Source organism: Narcine bancroftii, chromosome 4 (assembly GCF_036971445.1).
Source record: "Narcine bancroftii isolate sNarBan1 chromosome 4, sNarBan1.hap1, whole genome shotgun sequence".
Lineage (NCBI taxonomy): Eukaryota > Metazoa > Chordata > Chondrichthyes > Torpediniformes > Narcinidae > Narcine > Narcine bancroftii.
The window spans coordinates 203641325-203666008 of record NC_091472.1 but is presented as its reverse complement, the minus strand read 5'-3'; the positions used below and the strand labels follow the sequence as shown (position 1 = coordinate 203666008).

At 41.9% G+C, this 24684-nt stretch overlaps 1 protein-coding gene across 2 annotated transcripts in view; it reads left to right on the top strand.

Annotated features, from left to right (window-relative positions):
* Window positions 1-24342, top strand: part of hira (histone cell cycle regulator a) — a 191380-nt gene extending 167038 nt beyond the window's left edge. For both annotated transcript variants that reach the window (XM_069933676.1, XM_069933675.1), the window contains exons 21-25: window positions 586-691; window positions 11401-11523; window positions 19992-20155; window positions 20250-20338; window positions 23423-24342. In XM_069933676.1, the coding sequence (XP_069789777.1) occupies window positions 586-691; window positions 11401-11523; window positions 19992-20155; window positions 20250-20338; window positions 23423-23539 (599 nt within the window). In that variant the 3' untranslated portion in view covers window positions 23540-24342. The remainder of the gene's footprint in view (window positions 1-585; window positions 692-11400; window positions 11524-19991; window positions 20156-20249; window positions 20339-23422) is intronic.
* Window positions 24343-24684: the final 342 nt, after the last annotated feature.

The window sequence follows — 24684 nt, the reverse complement described above, 5'->3', positions numbered from 1 at the left end:
TTGTTTTCCAAATACACACTGTTTCACCTGCAGTTCATATTTAACCATCACAGACTTCTCCACAAACCTATTAATGGGGTTGAGTTCTTATCTGGAATGGAATCACATCTAAACTGATGCTCTGTCTGTAATGTGAGCCCATATTGTAATAGTTTGATGCATGCAACAGGAAAAATGGGTATGAAGTAGTGGCGAGTGAATTTGACCTTTGTGGTCGTTTTATTGAACGAGCTAAAAATACCAGTCACCAATTAAAATTTGCTGTTACAGAGCTATAATATTGGATGGTGTGTAATCTTTGATGCAGAAAGCCGTATTGCACAGCATACTGCCATCAGTGAATAAGGTGGCTTGATTACAGCGTACATTGTAACTCCAGTCCAGGGTGCCACGTTACTCCTTGTTCAGCTACATTGGAGAATCCATTACAACTTCTCTTTGAGGGTGTTGTTCTGCAAAGTATGTTGCCCTCTGTATTCCGTGCTAAGGAGTACGATGCAGACCCTGACACAAAAACTAAATAACATTGCACACCAATCTGCAGGCTAAACTTAAAGACACTCTTTCATTTCTTTTACTCCGCAGGTAACGATACCACTATAACCCAATCGCTACTTACACATCATGGTGTCCCAGTCGTCACTTTGTCCAATGGCAAGTCATACTGCTTCAACACGTCCCTTTGCACGTGGTAAGATATTAAATTTTTATTGGCCTTTGTTTAAAACCGTTCCAATAGAAAAGTTTTTTTTTAATTACAGGGCAGATGTGTGGAGATTTGTAGGGGGTTTGTTTAAGTGATGGAGAGGATTCCATCCAGAGCTCTCTATACCAGATATCATTGTTATCCTTTTACATTTGGTCACTTTCCCCATTGGCCAACACAACATTGCAATTGTTTTGATTCCTAACCCTCGTAGATGTGGGCAAGGTTTCACCTTCAGCTCCTGTTGGGTCATTCCTGTGAATGGGTAAACTTTTGCATGAATTCTGTCTCCTGAAAGCACTGTCTGTGATGGCAGGACTGACAATGTGGATGTTCTGACTAAACCATTGACATCTCAGAGGTGAAAAGAACAAGTGTGATTCCATAAAAGATTAAAGCCAACCTGTTTGACTACAAACAAATAGTCTTCATCTTGCCACCTGATAGCATCCCTCAGCACATTTCAGTAAAAAGTAGCAAGTTTTTGGGAGTTTCTATCTCGGAGAATCTTTCCTGGGCCCAACACACTAATGGCATTGTGAAGAAAGCACATCAGCGCCTCTACTTCATCAGGAGTTTGTGAAGATTTGATACGTCAGAAACTCTGTCAAATTTCTACAGAGGTGTGGTGGAAAGTGTGCTGACCGTCTGCATCACAGTCTGGTATGGGAAACACCAATACCCCTGAGTATAAAGCCCTGCAAAAGGCAGTGGACACAGCCCAGGACATCACAGGGAAAATCCTCCCCACCATTGAGAACATCTACAGGGAGCATTGCCGTTGGAGAGTAGCAGCAAACATCAAGAATCCACACCACCCAGCACACGTTCTGTTCTCGCTACTGCCATCAGGAAAGAGGTATCGGTGCCACAAGACTCGCACCTCCAGGTTCAGGAACAGCTGCTACCCCTCCACCATCAGATTCCTCCATGATAAACTCAATCTGGGACTCATTTAAGGACTCTTACTTGTGGACTTTAATTATATTTTTTCTCTGTGTATTGCACTACGTTTCTTTATTTGTTTATATGTGTACATTGAGTGCAGTTTTTGCTTCACCCACTGGAAAAAGAATCTCGGTTATATGTAATGTCATGTATGTACTTTGACAATAAATCTGAATCTAAAAGCCTTGTTTTCTTTTTACCTTGCATAACATCAATATTTTTTATGTAGTCAGTAGGAGAGAAGTACGGAAGAAACCAAAACATGACTGTTTCATGGGGAATGGGGCCCATAAACGTTGAACAGAGTCTTGGTGGTGTGGGGATAGATGAAAAAATGTTGAGAATAGCTGGACTAAAATACTTCAGAATCAGGATTTATTGTCATGAACAAGTCACAAAATTTGGTATTTTATGCCAGCATCACAGTTTAAACGTTCATATTATACCATCCCACAACATTACTATAAAACAATATAATTACTAGTGCACAAAATGTAAGGCCGTGTCTTTGGTTCATCGATCGTTCAGGAATCTGATGGCAGTGGGGAAGAAGCTGTCCTTGTGCCGCTGAGTGCTCGTCTTTAGGCTCCTGTACCTTTTCCCCAATGGTAGCTGAGTGAAGAGAGCACGGCCTGGGTGGTGGGGGTCTGAGGATAGAGGCTGCTTAATTAAGACACCGGTTCATGTAGATGTCCTCGATGGAGTGAAGTCTGGTGCCTGTAATGTCACAGGCCGAGTTAACAGCCCTCTGAAGTTTATTCTTGTCCTGAGAGTTGGCGCCTCCATACCAGGCATCAGGCAGAATGCTCTCTATGGTACACCTGTAGAAATTTTCAAGAGCCTTCAGTAACATACAAATCTCTTCAATGTATAGCTGCTGACGAACCTTCTTTGTGATTGCATCAATATGGAGGCTCCAGGACAGATCCTCTGAGATGTTGACACCGAGGAATTTGAAGTTCTTGACCCTCTCCATTACTGAGCCCTCGATGAGGACTGGGTCATGTTCCCCTGACTTCCTTCTGAAGTCTACAATCAATCTCCTTGGTTTTGCTAACGTTGAGTGCAAGGTTGTTGTCGTTACACCATTCAACGAGCTGATCTACCTCCCTTCTGTCCACTTCCTCATTGCTGTTTGTGATTCTGCCAACAGCGGAGGTGTCATCGATAAATGTAGATTGCAATAAAATTATGCCTGGGCACTCAGTCATGGGTGTATAATGAGTAGAGCAGTGGGATAAGCACGCATCCTTGGGGTGCGCCTGTGTTGATAGTCAGTGAGGAGGAGACATTGTTTCCAATTCGTACTGACTGTGGTCTTCCAGAATCCAGAGGTCCAGTGTTTGAAGCTTCTTGACCAGCACTGAGGGAACAATGGTGTTGAAGGCTGAGCTGTAGTTGATGAAGAGCAGCCGTATGTAGATGTTGCTGTTTTCAAGGTGATCAAGAGCTGAGTTGAGAGCCAGCCATATTGCATCTGCTGTAGAGCGATTGTGATGATAGGGGAATTGCAGTTGGTCTGGACCTTTGCTTAGGTACGTGTTAATTCTGGCTATGACCAGCTTCTCAAAGCATTTCATTGCAGTGGAAGTTAGTACTACTGGCTGATAGTTGTTGACACAGCTCCCATTACTCTTCTTGGGCACCGGAACAATGATTCCTTTTTGAAGCGGGTGGGTGGGGGGAGGGTGTGGGGAGCCTCTGTCTGCAGCAATGAGAGGTTGAAAATGTCCATGAACACTCCGGCTAGTTGGTTGCCACAGATTTTCAGTCCCCTATCAGGTACACCGTCAAAGCTGACTGCTTGCGAGGGTTCACCCTCTTGAATGATGTTTTGACCTGCAACGAGTGAGATTGGACTGTGAACCAAAGAACTTTTCTAAACTTATATGCACATTATATAAATGTGCACTTAGAATTAGAGGGGGGTAAAGTAGTCAATAGAGATAAGTTAAACTTTAATTCTGTTTTCATGTTCAAAGATAATTAAAAGCAACTTTTGTTTAAGTAACCCTTTGTTGTGGTGCATATCTGTTGCTGCTGGGTTTTGGGGTCCTCTGGACTTGTAACATCAAAGACAGATACCACAGGGTCCTCAGCCTTTTCAGGGATTCTAGAAGACATTGTTAGGTTCTCCTTCTCAGAGCGGACATAGAAGGTGTTTAACTCATAGAAACATAGAAGATAGGAGCAGGAGTAGGTCGCTCGGCCCTTTGTGCCTGCTCCGCCATTCAATGAGATCATGGCTGATCTTAAAGTTCAGTACCCCGTCCCCGCCTTCTCTCCATAACCCCTAATTCCCTTATACCGAAGAAATATATCTAATTCCCTCTTAAATATATTCAATGAACCTGCCTCTACTGCTCTCTGTGGCAATGAATTCCACAGATTCACCACCTTCTGGGTAAAGAAATTCCTCCTCATCTTGGTCCTAAATGGTTTGCCTATTATCCTCGAACCATGGCCCCGGGTACTGGACTCCCCCACCATTGGAAACATCCCTTCTGCATCCATTCTGTCCAGTCCTGCCAGAATTTTATATGTCTCTATGAGATCCCCTCTCAATCTTCTAAATTCCAGTGAGTACAATCCCAATTTGCACAATCTTTCCTCATAAGTCACTCCTGCCATTCTAGGTATCAGCCTGGTGAATCGCCTTTGCACTCCCTCCATTGCAAGAACATCCTTCCTCAGATAAGGCGACCAAAACTGCACACAATACTCCAGGTGTGGTCTCACCAAGGCCCTGTACAGATGCAGTAAGGTATCCTTGTTCCTATACTCAAACCCTCTTGATATGAAGGCCAACATACCATTTGCCTTTTTAACCGCCTGCTGTGCCTGCATGCTTGCCTTCAGTGACTGGTGCACAAGAACCCCTAGGTCTCTCTGCACTTCCCCATCTCCCAATCTATTGCCATTCAAATAGTAATCTGCCCTCCGGTTGTATTACCAAAGTGGATAACCTCACATTTATCCACATTGTAGTGCATTTGCCATGTATCTGCCCAGTCCCCCAATTTATCCAAATCACACTGGAGCTTCCTGACCCCCTCTTCAGTGCACACAACCCCTCCTAGCTTAGTGTCGCCTGCAAATTTGGAGATATTACATCCAATCCCCTCATCTAGATCATTAATGTAAATTGTGAACAGCTGAGGTACAGATCCCTGTGGCACCCCACTGGTCACCGCCTGCCACTCAGAAAACGAGCCGTTTATCCCAACTCTCTGTTTTCTATCTGCCAGCCAGTTCTCAATCCTCATCAATACCTTGCCCCCAATCCCCTGAGCCTTGATTTTGCATGCCAGTCGTTTATGTGGGACCTTATTGAAGGCTTTTTGGAAATCCAGGTACACCACATCCACCGACTCTCCCCCATCTATTTTACCTGTCACCATCTGAAAGAATTCCAATAGATTTGTCAAGCATGATTTACCTTTTGTAAATCCATGTTGACTCTGTCCGATCCCTTCTCTGCTAGTCATATGCTCCGCTATTATATCCTTAATAATGGATTCCATCATTTTGCCCACTACTGATGTAAGGCTCACAGGCTTATAATTTCCCCTTTTTAAATAGTGGGGTAACATTAGCTACCCTCCAATCCATGGGTACTGATCCTGAGTCTATTGAGTTCTGGAAAATAATTCTTAAAGCATCTGCTATCTGAATGTCCACTTCTTTAAGTACCCTAGGATGTAGATTATCAGGCCTTTGGAATTTATCGGCCTTCAATCCCTTCAATTTCCCCAAGACCATAACCTTAGAGATACTGATTTCTTTCAGCTCCTCCCTTGCATTAGTCTCTATGTTTCCCAATATCCTTGGGAGGTTATTTGTATCCTCTCTTGTGAAAACAGAACTAAAGTAAGAATTTAATTGGTCTGCCATTTCCTTATTCCCCATTATATATTCCCCTGATTCTGACTGCAAGGGACCTACTCTGGATTTCACCAATCTTTTCCTCTTGACATATCTATAAAAACTTTTGCAGTTGGTTTTTATGTTTGCCACAAGCTTACTTTTGTAATTTATTTTTGCCCTCTTGATTAATCCCTTTGTCCTCTTTGCTGCATCTTGAACTGTTCCCAGTCTTTGGATTTGGTACCTTTTTTGGCCAATTGATATACTCTCTCTTTGGATCTAATGCTGTCTCTAATTTCCCTTGTTATCCACGGTTGAGTCACCTTTTTTGGTTTATTTTTATGCCAAACAGCATAAACGATTTCTGCAATTCTTCCATTAGATCTTTGAATGCTTTCCATTGTCTATCCACCGTCAACTCCCCCCATAAACACCACCCAATCAATTTTATTCAACTCCCGTCTCATACCATCATAATTCCCTTTATTTAAATTCAGGACCTTAGTCTTGGTTTTAATTTCTTCACTTTCCTTGTCGAGTGAGAATTCGATCATATTGTGATTGCTCCTACCCAAAGGGCCTTGTACAACAAGATTGCTGATTAGCCCCTTTTCATTGTATAATACCCAGTCTAAAATGGCCTGCTCCCGAGTTGGTTCATCGACATATTGGTCTAGATAACCGTCCCGTAAACATTCAAGGAATTCCTCCTCCTCAGTATTTTTACTAATTTGGTTAGTCCAATCTATATGTAAATTAAAGTCTCCCATGATGTCAGCTGTTACCTTATTGCACGCTTCTTTAATTTCTCTTTTTATGCCTTCCCTCACCTCTACATTACTATTTGTAGGCCTATATACCACCCCCACTAACGTTTTCCGCCCCTTGCTATTCCTCAGTTCTACCCATATAGATTCCGCATCTTCCGAGTTAATATCCTTCCTGTCAATCGTGTCGGTCCCTTCTCTCATCATCAATGTTACCCCACCCTTTTTCTTTCTTGCCGATCCCTCCTAAATATTGTATTCTCATCAGGTAATGAAGCATCACATCCAACTATGGTGTTTGCCCTGCTTTGTAGACTGTAATGTTCTGCACTCCCTGCCATAGCTGGCGTGTATCTAGAGAATGAGGGGAGATTTAATAAAGGTATGCAAAATTATGAGTGGTATAGATAAGGAAAATGCCAACAGGCTATTTTCTGTTCAGACTGAGCGAGTCAAGAACTAGAAGGCATGGATTAAAGGTGAAAGGATAAATGTTTAAGGGAACCATTACGAGGAACCTAACTCAGAGGGTAGTGAGAGTGTGCAACGAGCTGTCAGCAGGGGTGGTGGATGTGGGTTTGAATTTGGCATTTAAGATAAGATTGGATAGGTACAAATGTAGGTTGATGGACTAGACAGAAACCTTGAATGTTCAGCATAGACTAGATGGGCTGAAAGGCTATTGTGTTCTATGGTTCTAATGCATAGACTAGATGGGCTGAAGGGCTGTCGTGTTCTATGGTTCTAATAGAGGGTTGACTGGTTTAAATTGTTTGCGAGGATATGGATTCTTACAACTTGGCAAAAGTGGAGTGGTGTCAGAACCTGAGGGAGATGTTTTGGAATAAAATGTTAGTTGCTGAATCAATGCAATAAAGAGAAATTAAAGTCAAATCATCCCTACTTCTTGAGATGGAAACTAGGTAAACAGTCAGCAAGAAGGAAAACAAATCTCAGTATTTTCAGGGAGAGAGGAGGAGGGATTGAGCTTAGTGTAAAAAGCACCCAGTCTTAGGGAGATCTTCTAGGATGTGCTGAACCAACCTTTCCTTTCTGTAATTTGGAGAAGTCAAAGTTCAGATTTATTGTCAGAGTACATACATGACACCACATACAAACCCTGAGCTGCTTTTTCCTGCAGGCCCAGCAGAATTTCTACTTATCAATAATTAAACTGAACTCAAGGAAAAGATACATGTACAAAAGAGAGAAATGTAAACAGAGAAAGATGTAAACAAATTGACTGGCCCAATGCAGAAAAAATAAATATTTTGTAATAAATAAGGTGCACAAGTCAGAGTCCTTAAATGAGTCCCTGATTGAGTTTGTTGTTGAGGAGTCTGATGGTGGAGAAGGAGAGACAGTTCCTGAACCGGGTGGTACAAGTCTTGTGGTACCGACACCTCTTTCCTGATGGCAGCAGCGAGAACAGAACGTGTGCTGGGTGGTGTGGATCCTTGATGATCACTGCTGCTCTCTGATGGCAGCGTTCCCTGAAGATGTTCTCGATGGTGAGGAAAGTTTTGCCTGTGATGTGTCCACTACCTTCTGCAGGGCTTTCCACTCAGACGTATTGGTGCCCCCTTACCAGGCCATTAAATGCACAGCGCTAACCATTTATTTCTGGTAAAATTTGTCCCATAATTAATCTTTGTGTGAAATAATGCACTGAGTATTCTAAGCAATGACTGTAATGTCATGGTGTAAGAGTCAATTGTTGACGCGAGTTAGTTAACAGAGAAGGTTGAACTTTAATTTGCAGGAGAAGATGTATTTGGGTGAGTAGTGGGGGGGGGGGGGGGTTGGAGGCATGGATAGATGGATAGTGGCTGGGGAACAAATCCAGCACTGTTTGTAAGGAACTTGTATGTTCTCCCCACTTCCGTGGATGTCCTCTGGATGCTTCGGTTTCCTCCTATCCTTCAAAAAGTATGGGGGTTGTAGGTCAATTGAGTGTAATTGAACGGCATGGGCCCGTGGGCTGGATGGTTGTAGGTCTAGATTTAAATTTAGGGATGAGGGATTACTGCTGGGACAACTGTAGTTTCTAATGATCATAATCATGAGAAACCATTCACTCAATCATGACTGATGCTATTCCTTGGAAGCATTCAATGATTAAGCTCGCTCCATAGCTCTTAGCAATGGTATTCGTTCTTCCAAATTCACTTCCCTTTCAGTTCCCTGCTTCTCTGAGCCTGTGAAACCTTGAATGACGGGCGGACTGGCAGTTGCAGTGATTTCAACGTGAAGGGGGTCCTGTCCTCAGATCAACCCAAGAATGTTTTGCTCCTTAACATATCGATCATTGGGTAACTGAATTGTTGGAGCAAATCTTTTTGGATTTGCTTTCTTGTCGTTGCAAAGTGGAACCAATCTAAAAATATCTAACTTGAACTGATTTGACTAACTGGGGAGATGCTTAAACTTTCAAATGGACCGAAGGCAGTAGTCATATAATTCATAAATAGTGCTCTGGAGTGTTTTTTAAATCAGATTTAGACATTTTGTATGCTTGGGTTTTCCCCTTGGTATAAACAATCTATTTTGTGGGCAGCCGACTGCTGGTGTTTGAATAGATAACGAACCGACCTTTCTAACAGGCTCCTGTACGTCGGACAGCCACAAAGGAAGGACGAGCTTTCCGTAGGACCTCCTGAATCCCATGGTGCGGAGGTTCCTCTGCACACCATGACTTCCACCAAAGTTGTCTTGTCCTGAACACTGCTGGTTGATCACATGCAAATATATTGAACCATGCCCATTTCTGTCTTCTTCCTGTTGTGATCAAGTATAATTTGTATTCCTGGCAGTTAGAATTGATTTTTAGACATACAGCATGTTAACGGGCCCTTCCGGCCCACAAGTCTGTGCTGCCCAATTATACTCCTTTCCCACCACTGTACATTTTGAAGATGATTTGAGAGTCATTCTGGCTGAGTTCTTGCTTTGCCTCGTGCCCATAATTAAATTATTATTTTTAAAAATTTTACATTTTAAAATTTAGACGTACAGCACAGTAACGGGCCATTTCAGCCCATGAGCCCAATTTACACCCAATTGACTTACAACACCCGGTACTTTTTGAACGGTGGGAGGAAACTGGAGCCCCACAGGGAAAACCCAGGCAGACACAGGGAGAGCGTACAGACTCCTTACAGACAGCGCGGGAGTCGAACCCCGGTCGCTGGCGCGTCCGCTAACCGCTACGCCCACCCTGCTGCCTATTTGGAGGCATTAATGTGGGGTTTTTTTTAAATGTTTCATTAGAAGTGTGGGGTGGGAATTTTTTGTGGTTTAAAGAAAACTTTGTGGAATTATTGTGAAATGTTTGTCAGTAAGAAGATGAATGGGAAGTGGGGCAAGCCAATTCAACTGATCAGGTGATCACCTCTCATGAAATTGGGAATTCCTCGTAGCTTCACGAGTCTCGGTTCTGTCCAGAATGAATGCTGCTAGATGACTACCAAGCATGAAAAGGGGGAAAAAAAGAGCAGATGAATTGTTGTGATGTTTAGTCAGAAATAAAATTCCTGTATGAACTCCCTCTCTTGCTATTCAGAAATCTCCAGTACCAAGCCCTCCAGGATGCCATGTACGAAGTGCCAGCCTGTTTCTTTGAGAAGTCCATGAACCCTGAAGGGCTTGGTGCTGTCAAAAAATCTTTTGGAAATAAGCCACTATGATACTTGCACAAATGGGACAGCCCAGTTGTTGTTACAGCCGGCATTTTCATTAACAGAATAACATGGCCACAGTATTCACATAGAGGCAAATCTCTATCTAGTTATCTGTATCATTGACTTATACTGACACCAATGCCTACAGCTGCCTTGTCTACTCCTCTTCACACCCTGGGCTCTCTAAGGATTCTATTCCTTTCTCTCAATTCAATTCCCCCATCTCCGTCGCATCTGCTCCCAGGCTGAGGCATTTAATGACAGATCACCAGGAATATCCTCCTTTTTCAGACAATGTGGCTTTCCCTCTACCACCATCAACTCGGCTCCCACCCGCATATCCTCCATCATCTGCATATCTGCCCTGGTCCCCTCCGCCCACACACGCAGCAAGAACAGGGTTCCCCTTGTCCTCATTTACCACCCCACATATCCTCCTCTGCCATTTCCGCCACTTAATACACGATCCCCTTACTGGGCACATATTCCCCTCTCTGCCTTCCTTAGGGGCTATTCCCTCTGTGACTCCCTTGTCCACTCCTCTCTCCCCACCAATCGTCCCCTTGGCACCTACCCCTTTGACTGCAGGAGGTGCTGCACTTGAGTCCCCACCTCCTCCCTCACCACCATATGGGGCCCCAAACAGTTCTTACAAGCAAAGCAATATTTTACTTGTGAAATAAAAACATGGTGTCTGGAGGTTTTCGTGTTTTACTACTTACATTTCACTTGTGAATCTGCAGGGGTCTTCTACTGCATCCGGTGCTCCCGTTGTGGACTCCTCTAGGTCAGAGAAACTCTGTGCAGACTGGGAGATCGCTCTGTTGAGCAGCTCGGCTCTGTCCACCACAATAGCGTGGATCTCCCAGTGGTCACCTGTTTCAATTCCCCATCCCATTCTCTCACTGACATCTCTGTCCATGGTCTCATGCACTTCCAGACTGAGACCATCCGCAAATTGGAGGAATCCCTCATCTTCCATCTGGGCACCCTTCAACCGGCCTCCGGCTTCCATTAAAAATCCCTCACCTTTCCCCCAGCTCTGTGTGTGTGCGTCTCTCTCTCTCTCTCTCTCTCTTCTAGTTTCTCTCAGTCTCCTTTCACAGAGCCAAAATCAATCTTCACCGCTCCTCTTATCATATCCAATTAACACCTTTTGTTGGTCTGGACTCCTCCCCCTGCCAGTCTTCAGTCTCTTTTCTGACGCCTTCCTGTTCTTTGCTTATACCTTGAAGAAGGGCTCAGGCCCAAAATGTCGGTCATATATAATCTTTACCTCCTATGGATGCTGCAACACCGGCTGAGTTCCTCCAGCATTTACTGTGTGTGTTTTAATTGTACCTCTGAATCTTGCACAAATCTTGTAAATATGTAATGATCTGTGTCAACCCACTCCAGGCCTTTTACCTCTTGTGGTTGTCTTATTTTGCAGGAATTTGATTTCAGATAAACAGGATTCGCTGGTTCAGTGCGCAGATTATCGTAGTTGTTTGACTTCTCAGGAAGCCATGTTGTGTTCTGGTCCATTGGCGACAGTGCAAGGATGCGGAATAAAGTAAGTAAATAATGTTTCTGGCCTCTCCATTGGTGTGATAAAGGGACAGTCCTTGTTGTTTGGAATGGACCTTAAATTTTAAAAGGGTGCTGATCGAGAAACACTTTGAGAAAGTGTCTTCTGCAAGATTGACTAATCTCTTTTGCTTCACTTTCTCAGACCTTAAGGGGCACGAGGCAATTTCTGCTGATCCACATCTTTGTCTTCCTTTTGGCAGTCTAAAGACAATTTTGAGGAATATTACATCTGTTTAATTTAATTCCCACTCTGTTTGATTGGTAGGAGTTTTCCAAATCCCAAACTTCACTGCACATCACAAAAGGAACTGGCAGCTCAGAAAGCTGTACAATAAGATGCAAAAGAGCATTGAGAGTTTACCTTCAGTAAATGTTGAAGCTTCAAGCTCAACATTTTCTTGATGCGTTATCTTTTTTTTTAATTTTTTATTTTTCACACCATAAACCACATTAACCATGATACATACTTTTTCCTTTTCAGATATATACAGTGCCATTTTCTTCCCCCCCCCCCCCCCTCCTCCCATCCCACCCTCCCTACCTCCCCCCTCCCGTCCATTTAAAGTACAAAATCTAGGATACATTAAACCAGTCAAACAATGTTGTCATTCAATAAAAATAAACAAGAAATTCCACTGAGTCAAGTCAATTCTCCTTTCGTTAATTTAGGTAGTGAATGTCCCCGGTAGGTTTTCGCTATTATGTTTCATGTAAGGCTCCCATATTTGTTCTAATATTTCAATATAATTTCTTAAACTATATGTTATTTTTTCTAATGGAATACATTTATTCATTTCTATATACCATTGTTGTATTTTCAAATTATCTTCCGATTTCCAGGTTGACATAATACATTTTTTTGCTACGGCTAGAGCTATCTTAACAAATCTTTTTTGTGATTCATCCAAATCAATTCCAAATTCTTTGTTTTTTATGTTACTTAGGAGGAAGATCTCTGGATTCTTTGGTATATTGTTTTCTGTAATTTTATTTAATATTTGGTTTAGATCTTCCCAAAATTTTTCTACTTTCTCACATGTCCAGATTGCATGAATTGTTGTTCCCATTTCTTTTTTACATCGAAAATATCTATCAGATACTGTTGGGTCCCATTTATTTAACTTTTGAGGTGTAATGTATAGCCTGTGTATCCAGTTATATTGTATCATACGTAACCTCGTATTTATTGTATTTCTCATCGTTCCAGAAATAACTTCTCCCATGTTTCCTTTTTTATCTTTATATTTAAATCTTGTTCCCATTTTTGTTTAGTTTTACCATTTGTTTCCTCATTCTCCTTTTCTTGCAGTTTAATATACATATTTGTTATAAATCTTTTGATTATCATTGTATCTGTAATCACATATTCAAAGTTACTTCCCTCTGGTAAACTCAGACTGCTTCCTAATTTGTCCTTCAAGTAGGATCTCAATTGGTAATATGCTAGCACTGTATCTTGAGATATATTGTATTTATCTTTCATTTGTTCAAAGGATAATAATCTATTTCCTGAAAAACAATTTTCTATTCTTTTGATCCTTTTTTCTCCCATTCTCTAAAGGAAAGGTTATCTATTGTAAAAGGGAGTAACTTGTTTTGCATCATTATTAGTTTTGGTAGTTGATAATTTGTTTTATTTCTTTCTACATGAATCTTCTTCCAAATATTGAGTAGATGATGTAATACTGGAGAACTTCTATGTTGTACCAATTTTTCATCCCATTTATATAATATGTGTTCAGGTATCTTTTCCCCTATTTTATCTAATTCTAATCTAGTCCAATCTGGCTTTTCCCTTGTTTGATAAAAATTTGATAGGTATCTTAATTGTGCGGCTCTATAATAATTTTTAAAGTTTGGCAGTTGTAAGCCTCCTTGTTTATACCATTCTGTTAATTTATCTAGTGCTATCCTCGGTTTCCCCCCTTTCCATAAAAATTTCCTTATTATTTTCTTTAACTCCTTGAAGAATTTCTCTGTCAGGTGTATTGGCAATGCCTGAAATAGGTATATCCTTGGAAAAATGTTCATTTTAATACAGTTTATCCTTCCTATTAGTGTTAGTGGTAAATCTTTCCAATGCTCTAAATCGTCCTGTAATTTTTTCATTAGTGGATAATAATTGAGTTTATATAGTTGGCCAAGATTTTTATTTATTTGTATACCTAGGTATCTTATTGCTTGCATTTGCCATCTGAATGGTGATTCCTTCTTAAATTTTGAGAAATCCGCATCATTCATAGGCATTGCTTCACTTTTATTTACGTTTATCTTTTAACCCGACACTTCTCCATATTCCTTCAATTTCTTATATAATTCTTTTATTGATAGTTCTGGTTCTGTTAAGTACACTATAACATCATCCGCAAATAAACTGATTTTATATTCCTTGTCTTTTATTTTTATCCCTTTTATATTATTTTCTGTTCTTATCAATTCTGCTAGTGGTTCTATAGCTAACGCGAACAATAAAGGTGATAGTGGGCATCCCTGCCGTGTTGACCTGCTTAAGTTAAATTGCTTTGATACATGTCCATTTAGTCACTTTCGCCAATGGTCCCTTATATAATGCTTTAATCCAACTAATATACTTCTCTGGTAAACTGAAATTTTGCAATACTTTGAATAAATAATTCCATTCTACTCTGTCAAAGGCCTTCTCTGCGTCTAAAGCAACTGCTACTGTTGGCGCTTTACTCCCTTCTACTGCATGAATTAAGTTAATAAATTTACAAATATTGTCTGTTGTGCGTCTTTTTTTAATAAATCCAGTTTGGTCTAGATTTACCATTTTCGGTACATACTCTGCTAATCTGTTTGCTTATAGTTTAGCTATTATCTTATAATCTGTGTTAAGTAAAGATATTGGTCTATATGACGCTGGTGCGAATGGATCTTTCCCTTGCTTTAGTATTACGGTAATTATTGCTGTTTTACATGAATCTGGTAAGCTTTGTGTTTTATCAATCTGGTTGATTACTTCCAGGAGGGGAGGAATTAATAAATCTTTAAATGTTTTATAGAATTCTATTGGGAATCCATCCTCTCCTGGTGTTTTATTATTTGGTAATTTTTTTATTATCTCTTGTATTTCTACTATTCTAAATGGTTCTGTTAATTTATTTTCTTCCTCTATTTGTAGTTTTGGTAGTTCAATTTTAGTTAGAAATTCATCTATTTTCCCTTCTTTCCCTTCGTTTTCAGTTTGGTATAATTGTTCATGGAATTCTCTAAAGTTTTCCTTGATCTCCTTTGGATTATATGTGATTTGTTAGTCTTTTTTCCTTGATGCCAATACCATTTTCTTAGCTTGTTCTGTCTTAAGCTGCCATGCTTGAATTTTGTGCGTTTTTTCCCCTAGTTCATAATATTTCTGTTTTGTCTTCATTATATTCTTCTCCACCTTATATGTTTGTAGTGTTTCATATTTTATTTTTTTATCTGCCAATTCTCTTCTTTTAGTTGTATCTTCCTTCATTGCTAATTCTTTTTCTATATTTACTATTTCCCTTTCCAACTGCTCTGTTTCCTGATTATAGTCCTTCTTCATCTTGGTTACATAACTTATTATTTGCCCTCTAATGAATGCTTTCATTGCATCCCATAGTATAAACTTATCTTTCACTGATTCCGTGTTTATTTCAAAATACATTTTAATTTGTCTTTCAATTAATTCTCTAAAATCCTGCCTTTTGAGTAACATGGAGTTTAATCTCCATCTATACATTCTTGGAGGGATGTCCTCTAACTTTATTGTCAATATTTAGGGTGAATGGTCCGATAATATTCTAGCTTTATATTCTGTTTTTCTTACTCTATCTTGCATATGAGCTGATAACAAAAATAGGTCTATTCTTGAGTATGTTTTATGTCTACCCGAGTAATATGAATATTCCTTTTCCTTTGGGTGTTGTTTCCTCCATATATCCAAAAGTTGCATTTCTTCCATCGATTTAATTATAAATTTGGTTACTTTGTTCTTTCTGTTAATTTTTTTTCCAGTTTTGTCCATATTTGAATCCAAATTCAGGTTGAAATCCCCTCCTATTAATATGTTCCCTTGCGTATCTGCTATCTTCAAAAAAAATCTTGCATAAACTTTTGATCTTCTTCGTTAGGTGAATATACATTGAGTAGATTCCAAAACTCCGAATATATCTGACATTTTATCATTACATATCTCCCTGCTGGATCTATTATTTCCTCTTCTATTTTAATTGGCACATTTTTACTAATTAATATAGCTACTCCTCTTGCTTCTGAATTATACGACGCTGCTCTTACATGTCCTACCCAATCTCTCTTTAATTTCTTGTGCTCCAATTCAGTTAAATGTGTTTCTTGCACAAATGCTATATCAATTTTTTCTTTTTTCAGTAAATTTAACAGTTTCTTCCTTTTAATTTGGTTATGTATTCCGTTAATATTTAAAGTCATATAGTTCAGCGTAGCCATTTTATACTTTGTTTATCTTCCCTTTCCGTTTCTCCATCATTACCTTTCCTTCTTATCCATTTCTGCTTTCTTGTTTTGAACACTTTATAAGACAACATTTCTAAAACATCAAACATTTTCCCTATTCTCCTATTTAAAACTTCTTTAACCCCATTCTCCCCTCCCCCTCCTGAGTTGTCCTTTATCCCTTGTCGGACAACCACATCTCCCCTCTCCATTTGGATTTGCAAATTCACTCGCAAACGTCAGCTGATTTTGCAGTGACCGTAACTCCTCCCCACCCAGCCCCCCCCAGAAAAGATGTCAATTTTCATATGTAACAAAGGTCACTCTTTTAATTCCCTCCTTATTTCCTCTATTCCCTTTCCCTCCCTTATTAATTCTTGTCTATACTCTATATATTTTCCTCTAAATACAGATACATTCATGTATGCACACTATATATATACACACATATACCCCTTTACACACATACATATAGATCGTGGTCATTTTTACTCTTATTACATGTCTTCATCTCTCTGCTTGTTTTGTAGTTGTTCTGCAAATTTCCTTGCTTCCTCTGGATCCGAGAATAGTCTGTTTTGTTGCCCTGGAATAATTATTTTAAGTACCGCTGGGTACCTTAACATAAATTTATATCCTTTTTTCCATAAGATCGTTTTCGCTGTATTGAACTCCTTCCTCTTCTTCAGGAGTTCAAAACTTATGTCTGGATAAAAAAAAAATTTTTGACCTTTATATTCCAGTGGCTTTTTGTCCTCTCTTACTTTCTTCATTGCTTTCTCCAATATATTTTCTCTTGTTGTATATCTTAAGAATTTTACTAAAATGGATCTTGGTTTTTGCTGCGGTTGTGGTTTCGGGGCTAAAGTTCTATGTGCCCTCTCTATTTCCATTTCTTCCTGTAATTCTGGTCTTCCCAGGACCCTGGGGATCCAATGTTTTATAAATTCTTTCATATTCTTGCCTTCTTCATCTTCCTTAAGGCCCACTATCTTTATATTATTTCTTCTATTATAGTTTTCTATTATATCTATCTTCTGATCTAACAGCTCCTGTGCTTCTTTAGCTTTTTTATTAGATTCTTCTAATTTCTCTTTTAAGTCTTTTACTTCCATATCTACAAATGTTTCTCGTTTTTCCATATTTTCCACTCTTTTTGCCAATTCTGATATGGCCACTTCCATTTTATTCATTCTTTCTTCTGCATTCTTAATTCTTCTTTTTATCTCATCAAATTCTTGTAATTGCCATTCTTTCACTGATTCCATATATTCTTTAAAAAAAGATACATCCATTGTCTTGCTTTTTTCTTCTTCTTCCACTTCTTTCTGTTCTTCTTCTTCTTCTTCTTCTTCCTCTGGGTTGACCATCTGTTGTTTCCTTGTTTTCTTTTTACCCTCTTCTTTCTTGTTGTCATTATTGTCTGTGTTCTGCACCTGCTGCTGTGCTGCAGGTGTCTCTCTCAGCTGTGGAGATCGACTCCGCAGCTGTTCCCCCCCTCCCGTCAGTGTGATTTTTTTCATGCGCGAGGAGTCGCGCATGCGCGGTTGCGCACTTTTACTCGGCTCTGCGAGCCATTTTTGTAGTCCCGAGCCCGGGACCTCCACTGACCTGTGGGAGCAGACTTCTCTCTCCGAAGCGGGCCTCTTCGGACAGGTAAGGCCTTCACCTTCTTCTTCCGACGTCTTTCCTTCTTCTTTTCTTCCCGTTGTTTTTGGTTTTTCTTTCTTCGCTGCCATTTTCTTCACACTTTTACCTTCACTTTGTTTTGGTTTTTAAGTTTGTGCCTTTGCTTTTTCTCTATCTTTTTTTAACTTTTCTGGAGAGGGCTGGAGTTCCCCTACCGGCCACTACTCCATCACGTGACTCCCAGGGGATGAGATGTTGATGACAATGTCTCAAAAAACAAGGGCTCCCGAGCTGGGGCAGCTTGGCACCGCCCTTTCTGGCGGCTCCTCCCGCCGCCACCGGCTCTCCCTCTTTCTCTCAGTGCGTGAAGATGGTGGCGATTGAGGCCAGCAAGTCCGATGCGTTATCTTGATGAACCTGATCTGTTCTTGCTTGTTGAGGATGGAGACCCCATTGCATTCTGTACCCTGACCCTGTCCACTTTATACAGAGGGTGATGGGAATGTGGAAGCTGGCTGGCAATGAGGCAAATAGCATTGGTGTATAATGCAAAATCTAAGTACACTGGATTATGAAAAGGATATGCTGATCAGATAGGGTAGCGGGTACTGCGTAAACCATAGGCAGGTTGGGTGGAGGGACTTGCATAAACAGTAGACAGGTTGGATGGAGGTGCTTGCGTAAACAGTGGGCAGGTTGGGTGGAGGTGCTTGCGTAAACAGTGGGCAGGTTGGGTGGAGGAGTTTGCGTAAACGGTAGACAGGTTGGGTTGAATGGTCTCTTTTTGTGCAATGAAGTCCAGGTAATTTCACCAGGATGTCACTGGGACTAGAAGGCATTGGATGGGCTTAGTCTTTATTTCTCACAGCATTGGAGGCTGACGGTTGACATTATAGAACAGTGGTTCTCGACCTTTTTCTTTCCACTTTGCAAATATTCCCTATGATACAGGTACTCTGTGATTAGTAAGGGATTGCTTAAGGTGGGATGTGGGTGGCAAGAAAAAGTTTGAAAACCCCTGTTTTAATTGTCCCTAATTGACTCGTTATGTGCACAGTTTCATAACTCCAAAGGAAATGGGCCAATGAGCATTTTTCTCAAGCAAACTATTTCAGTAACAATTGGGTCTGGAGCAGTGATTCTCAACATTCCCTTCCCACCCACATCCCACCTTAAGTAATCCCCGATGGCAGAGGGAATACTTGAAGTGGGATGTGAGTGGGAAGAAAAAGGTTGAGAACCACTGGTGTAGAATAAACCTCCAGAGAAAACTGTTGATCTGAGCAGTTTCAACATTCAGATTTGGACAGATATATGGATAAGAAGGACTTCAAAGGATATGGACCAAATGCAAGCAAACAGGACAGACCCAGAATGCCAATTTTTTCTATGGACCGCAGAACAGTACAACACAGAAGCAGGCCCTTCTGCCAACATGTCTGTGAGAATATGATGTCGAAATCAAACTAATGCTCCACTGCTTGCACCTGATAGGTACCCCTCCATCCCCTTTCTTTTTCTTTTTTTAATTAAAAAACAATTTAGACATAACAGCCCGTGTCTGTGCCACCCACTTACACTTGATTGACCTGCAACCTCCCCTCCCACCTAGGTATGTTTCTAACGATGGAAGGAAACCGGAGCCCCTGGGGAAAACCCACGCGCACTCCTTACGGATAGCGTGGGATTGCACTAACTGCTACACAAACCATGCCACCTCCGCTATTATAACTGTGGCACAACAAGCAAGAACAGATCATGTGTCTACTAAAAACCTCGTAAACTATCTATTGCAGTGGTTCTCAACCTTTCCCTTCCCACTCACATCCCACTTTAAGTATTCCCCCTGCCATCGGTGCTCTGTGATTAGCAAGGGATTGCTTAAGGTGGGATGTGAGTGGGAAGGTTGAGAATCACTACTCCAGACCCAGTTGTTACTGAAATAGTTTGCTTGAGAAAAATGCTTATTGGCCCATTTCCTTTGGAGTTGTGAAATTGTTCACATAACGAGTCAATTAGGGGAGATTAAAATAGTGGTTTTCAAGGCTTTTTCTTTCCACCCACATCCCACCTTTAGCAATTCCTTACTAATCACAGAGCATCAATGGCATAGGGAATACTTAAAGTGGGATGTGAGTGGAAAGAAAAAGGTTTGAGAACTACTGCTCTATTTATCTGCTTCCACTTCTAATGCTGGCAGCCCATTCCAGGCACCCCTCACTGTACACACGTCCTCTAGTGTAGGTTTCTCTCATTCTATGTTTGTGTGGAAGAATTTGTCATATTAATTGCAGCTTGGTTTATGATGGTGCTGTGTTTTCATTGCTGGTGAGCTGAATAATCGACCTCTGTATCTTCTAGTGCTGGACGTCAAGCTGCCAGGCTCTCGTCGATGCCCCACTTTTTACAGCGAGGGACCACGCTGGCTTACCTCGAGAATCAGGTCGCAGCAGCGATGACATTAAAATCCAGCCAGGAATATCGTCACTGGCTTCTCATCTACACTCGCTATTTAGTCAATGAAGGTGCGGGTGTTGGTGCGGGAGATTATCTTGTGGTTTTGATTTTGTGATCTGAATCAAGTGCACATACTCCAATGACTGTTCTTTCTAATGACAGGATTTGAGCCGCGTTTAAGAGAACTTTGCAAAGATCTGTTGGGCCCGGTTCACAGCTCTTCCAGTAGCCAATGGGAATCAACTGTTTTGGTAGGCAGCTTTTATTGAAACTGAATGAAAACGTGTGTTGAAATCTGCATCTTAGAAAAACGAAATGTGGTCCTTCATGCTCAATTTGTCATTACATTGGGGCAAATATTAATAGCCAAGACAGAAGACTTCATTGCTCAGATTATTAAACTGTGGGCAGCCCGGTCAGATTATTAAACAGTGGGCAGCACGGTCAGATTATTAAACCGTGGGCAGCACGGTCAGATTATTAAACCGTGGACAGCACGGTCAGATTATTAAACCGTGGGCAGCACGGTCAGATTATTAAACCGTGGGCAGCGCGGTCAGATTATTAAACCGTGGGCAGCGCGGTCAGATTATTAAACCGTGGGCAGCGCGGTCAGATTATTAAACCGTGGGCAGCGCGGTCAGATTATTAAACCGTGGGCAGCGCGGTCAGATTATTAAACCGTGGGCAGCGCGGTCAGATTATTAAACCGTGGGCAGCGCGGTCAGATTATTAAACCGTGGGCAGCGCGGTCAGATTATTAAACCGTGGGCAGCGCGGTCAGATTATTAAACCGTGGGCAGCGTGGTCAGATTATTAAACCGTTGGCAGCGCGGTCAGCACTACCAATTGGGGCCTGCGCTCTCTGTAAGAATTTTGCACCCTTTTCCCTGTGACTGCTTGGGGTTTTCCCTGGGGGCTCTGGTTATCTCCCACCATTCGAAACGTACCAGGGGTTGTAGGTCAATTGAGCCAAACGGGCCTGTTATGTGCTATATGTCTAAATTTTTTTTTAAATTTTTAAAAATCAGTAACTTTCTAAGTGGCACATGAGGCTGGGAGAGTTCCTACCCTCACTGAGAAAATACTATCAATGAATTCCAGGGGCAAATGCCTTGTATTGAAGCCTGCCATCCATTCGGACATCCCTGCCTTGAAGGTGCCAAGGGCACATGAGATCATCTGATCCATTCAACCCAGTTGAATGTTGAAATGTTTATTGTCAACGTGAGCAAAGTCTTGTTTTTCCAGCTATCCAGGCAGGTTATCAATAGTTAAGAACAGCACTAGTAAAAAGAAAAGTAGTAAATCATAAGTGCAAGGTTCATTCTGCTACCATTGGGGGAAAAAGTACAGGAGCCCCACCACCCAGGCCACGCCCTCTTCATTTTTCGACAGGAGCCTAATGCCGTCCTCAGCAGCACAGGGACAGCTTCTTCCCCGCTGCCATCAAATTCCTGAATGATCGATGAACCACAGACACGGCCCAAGTTTTCGTGCATTATTATTGTAATTATTTTTTTTTATTTTATAAGATGTCCATTTGCACTGATGCACCGAATTTCATGACTTGTTCATGACGATAGATTCTGATTTTAGTATGCACTGGAATTAGGCCACAGTTCATCAATACTCTGATTAGAATTTGACCAGTACCTTCCAAACAGTTTGATCCATATGTTTTCATGAGTGCTTCTCTGTACTCTCCTCATTTTTACCATGCCTTGTTTTGTTAGAAGATGCACACTTGGTACTAAGCTGCAAAATCAGAAAACATTTGTCTTGTACTACGCTAGCTGACCACAGGAGCTTGACGTTCTGTTGCCATTGAGAAATAAAATGAACCAGACCATCAGACCCTGTAGCCCTGCTGGACAGGAGTGTGGTCATTGTGGTTAAGACTGAAATGTTTCGGGTATCCCTGGCAGGTGATAAATTCTAATCAAGGACATGGAACTATATTCTGGGACTAGTCGCCGACTTCAGCAGCGAAGAACCAGATGAATGATTCCTGCTTTAACTTTTTCAACTGGAAGTGTGCAATTGTTAATGTGACAATTTTTCAATTCAGTCTCTTGTTGCAGATTGGCATGTACAAACATCAGCAGTGTAACTCATCTCTTTCAGGGCCATATAACAAATGGTCTTGCTATAACAAAGCACGATTTAAGAGATTCCACTTACCTGCATTCACTTGTGCAGTATTGGTCGTGTACCAGCAGGTGCTGTGACACAAGGTTGATGCAGTGGTTGCTGCCTCCCTGCTCCAGCAACCCGGGCTCATTTCTGACCTGCCCTGTGTCTCACACACACACACACACACACACACACACACACACACACACACACACACACACACACACACACACACACACACACACACACACACACACACACACACACACACACGCGCGCACAGGCACACACAGAGTCTCGCTGCGACTGTGGGGCCTTCGAGCCAACCCATGTAATCCTTCTTAAAATAAAAGGACTGAACCCTCCCTACCCCATAACCTTTTATTTTTCTTCCATCCATGTGCCTGTCTAAGACTCTCTTAAATGCCCCCAATGTTTGCTGATCCTGTCCTGGGAAACAGGTGCTGGCCATCTATGCCTCTCATAATCTTGTAGATCTCTCATCCTTCTCCGCTCCAAAGAGAAAAGTCCTAGCTCTGCTAACCTTGCCTCATAAGACTTGTTTCCCAATTCAGGCAACATCCTGGTAAATCTCCTCTTCACCCTCTCCATAGCTTCCACATCCTTCCTATAATGAGGTGACTAGAACTGAGCACAAGACTCTAAGTGTGGGCTCACCAGAGATTTGTAGAGTTGCAACATGACCTCTCTACTCCTGAAATCAGTCCCCTTATTAATGAATCCCAGCATCCCATAGGCCTTCTTATCTATCCTATCAAGCCGTGCGGTGACCTTGAGGGATGTTTGATCCTTGGTGTAAATGAGATTAAGGGGTGGAACAGGAGACTGGGGCCTGATGGGAATCTGGGGAGAACAATATGGCATGAGTGTAGGATTAGTATACTGTAAATGGGTGCTGAACTATTGGCACAATGGGTGAAAAATCAGGTTAAGGACCATGTAATGTGAGTGTCTAGCTAATCAGACTTGCTGTACCGTTAGCCTGAGAGCCAGCAGTGTTAATGTGATTACGGGACAGAACAGGGGATGAATACCACACAAGGCTGTGTGAATGAGACTTTTGCTGTTAGAAAAGAAATCTTTCCTGAATCTTGTAAATTCCAGAGTGCGGCTTTATATCTGGAATCTTTTCCTCGAATTGTTGCATAATATTTCCCTCTTCTCTGTTCCTTTGTTAGGGTCTTCGGAAGAGAGAGCTGCTGAAGGAGATGCTTCCGGTGATTGGGCAGAACCTCCGATTCCAGAGGCTCTTCACGGAGTATCAGGATCAGCTGGATCTTCTGAGGGACAAGTAAGACTCTCCGAGCAGATGTTTGATGAGGATCTGACCGCGAGATTTGCAGTGGACAGCAGGTGACACCCACCCACCACAACCAACCCCCCTCCCCCCCACCCCACCCCACCTGGGAGAGATGGACTTCAGAAGGTTTGGGTTTCATTCCGAGAGAGAAGAGTCGACGTTGGGTTACACCAGGCTGGCCCACTACAGTGGATGACACGCTCAGAGGATCAGCACGACCGAGGGTGCTGGCGTAAACTGCATCACTTCACAATGGGTGGCCGCGCAGTGCACGAGAGAGATGATTTGAGACTGTACTGTGGGACATGGGCGGGCAGGGAGCTGGGGCTGCACCTAGAGAATGGTGCCAGGCAGCCACGGTTAATGTCTCCATCCATGGTGTCACAAGCACCGGCCTCCTTACTTGCCAGGTAGTGGCTTTGCAGTCCTTGCTCATTTCCTAAATGACTAAGTCCAATGCTGTACAACAAACACTCAGAGGTTTACTGTCTGTTCCTTTCCTGGGAGAGGGAAGGACAACACCATTGTAAACTGTCAGTTTTCAAACCTTCCTGGCTACAGGATGAACTGCTGAGATGAGACTTTTCATGGTGTCGTTTCTGTTTGCCTGATGTACTAAATTACATTTGTTTAATGTATGTCCTTGTTACACGTTTGAATGGGGAGAGAAGAATTCTAATGAGCCAGCGTGGGCACGGCAGAGATGTACAGAAACCTACTTCGCCCTTTGGTACCTTTTAACTTTATACAGGCAAATTTTTTGTCCTTTTTTTAATAAAATAAAGATAGAATATTGCATTTGCAGTTTCTCTCTTCTGGATGTGAAGACTCTTTTGATTTGCAGGTATAGTAGTCAGGCATGATAATTGCACTGAGTGAAACATGACAGGCTGCAGACGCTGTGATTGTCCTCACCTACCACCCCTCCAGCCTCCACACCCTCCTCCGCCCATTTCCACCACCCACTACGTGATTCCACCACTAGACCCTCCCCACCTTCCGCAGGGACCTCTCCCTCCATGACTCCCTTGTCCACATCTCGACTCCCTTGTCCACATCTTCCCTCCCCACCAATCGTCCCCATGGGACGTACCCCTGTGACCGCAGGAGAAGCTCCACTTGTGCCCACACCTCCTCCCT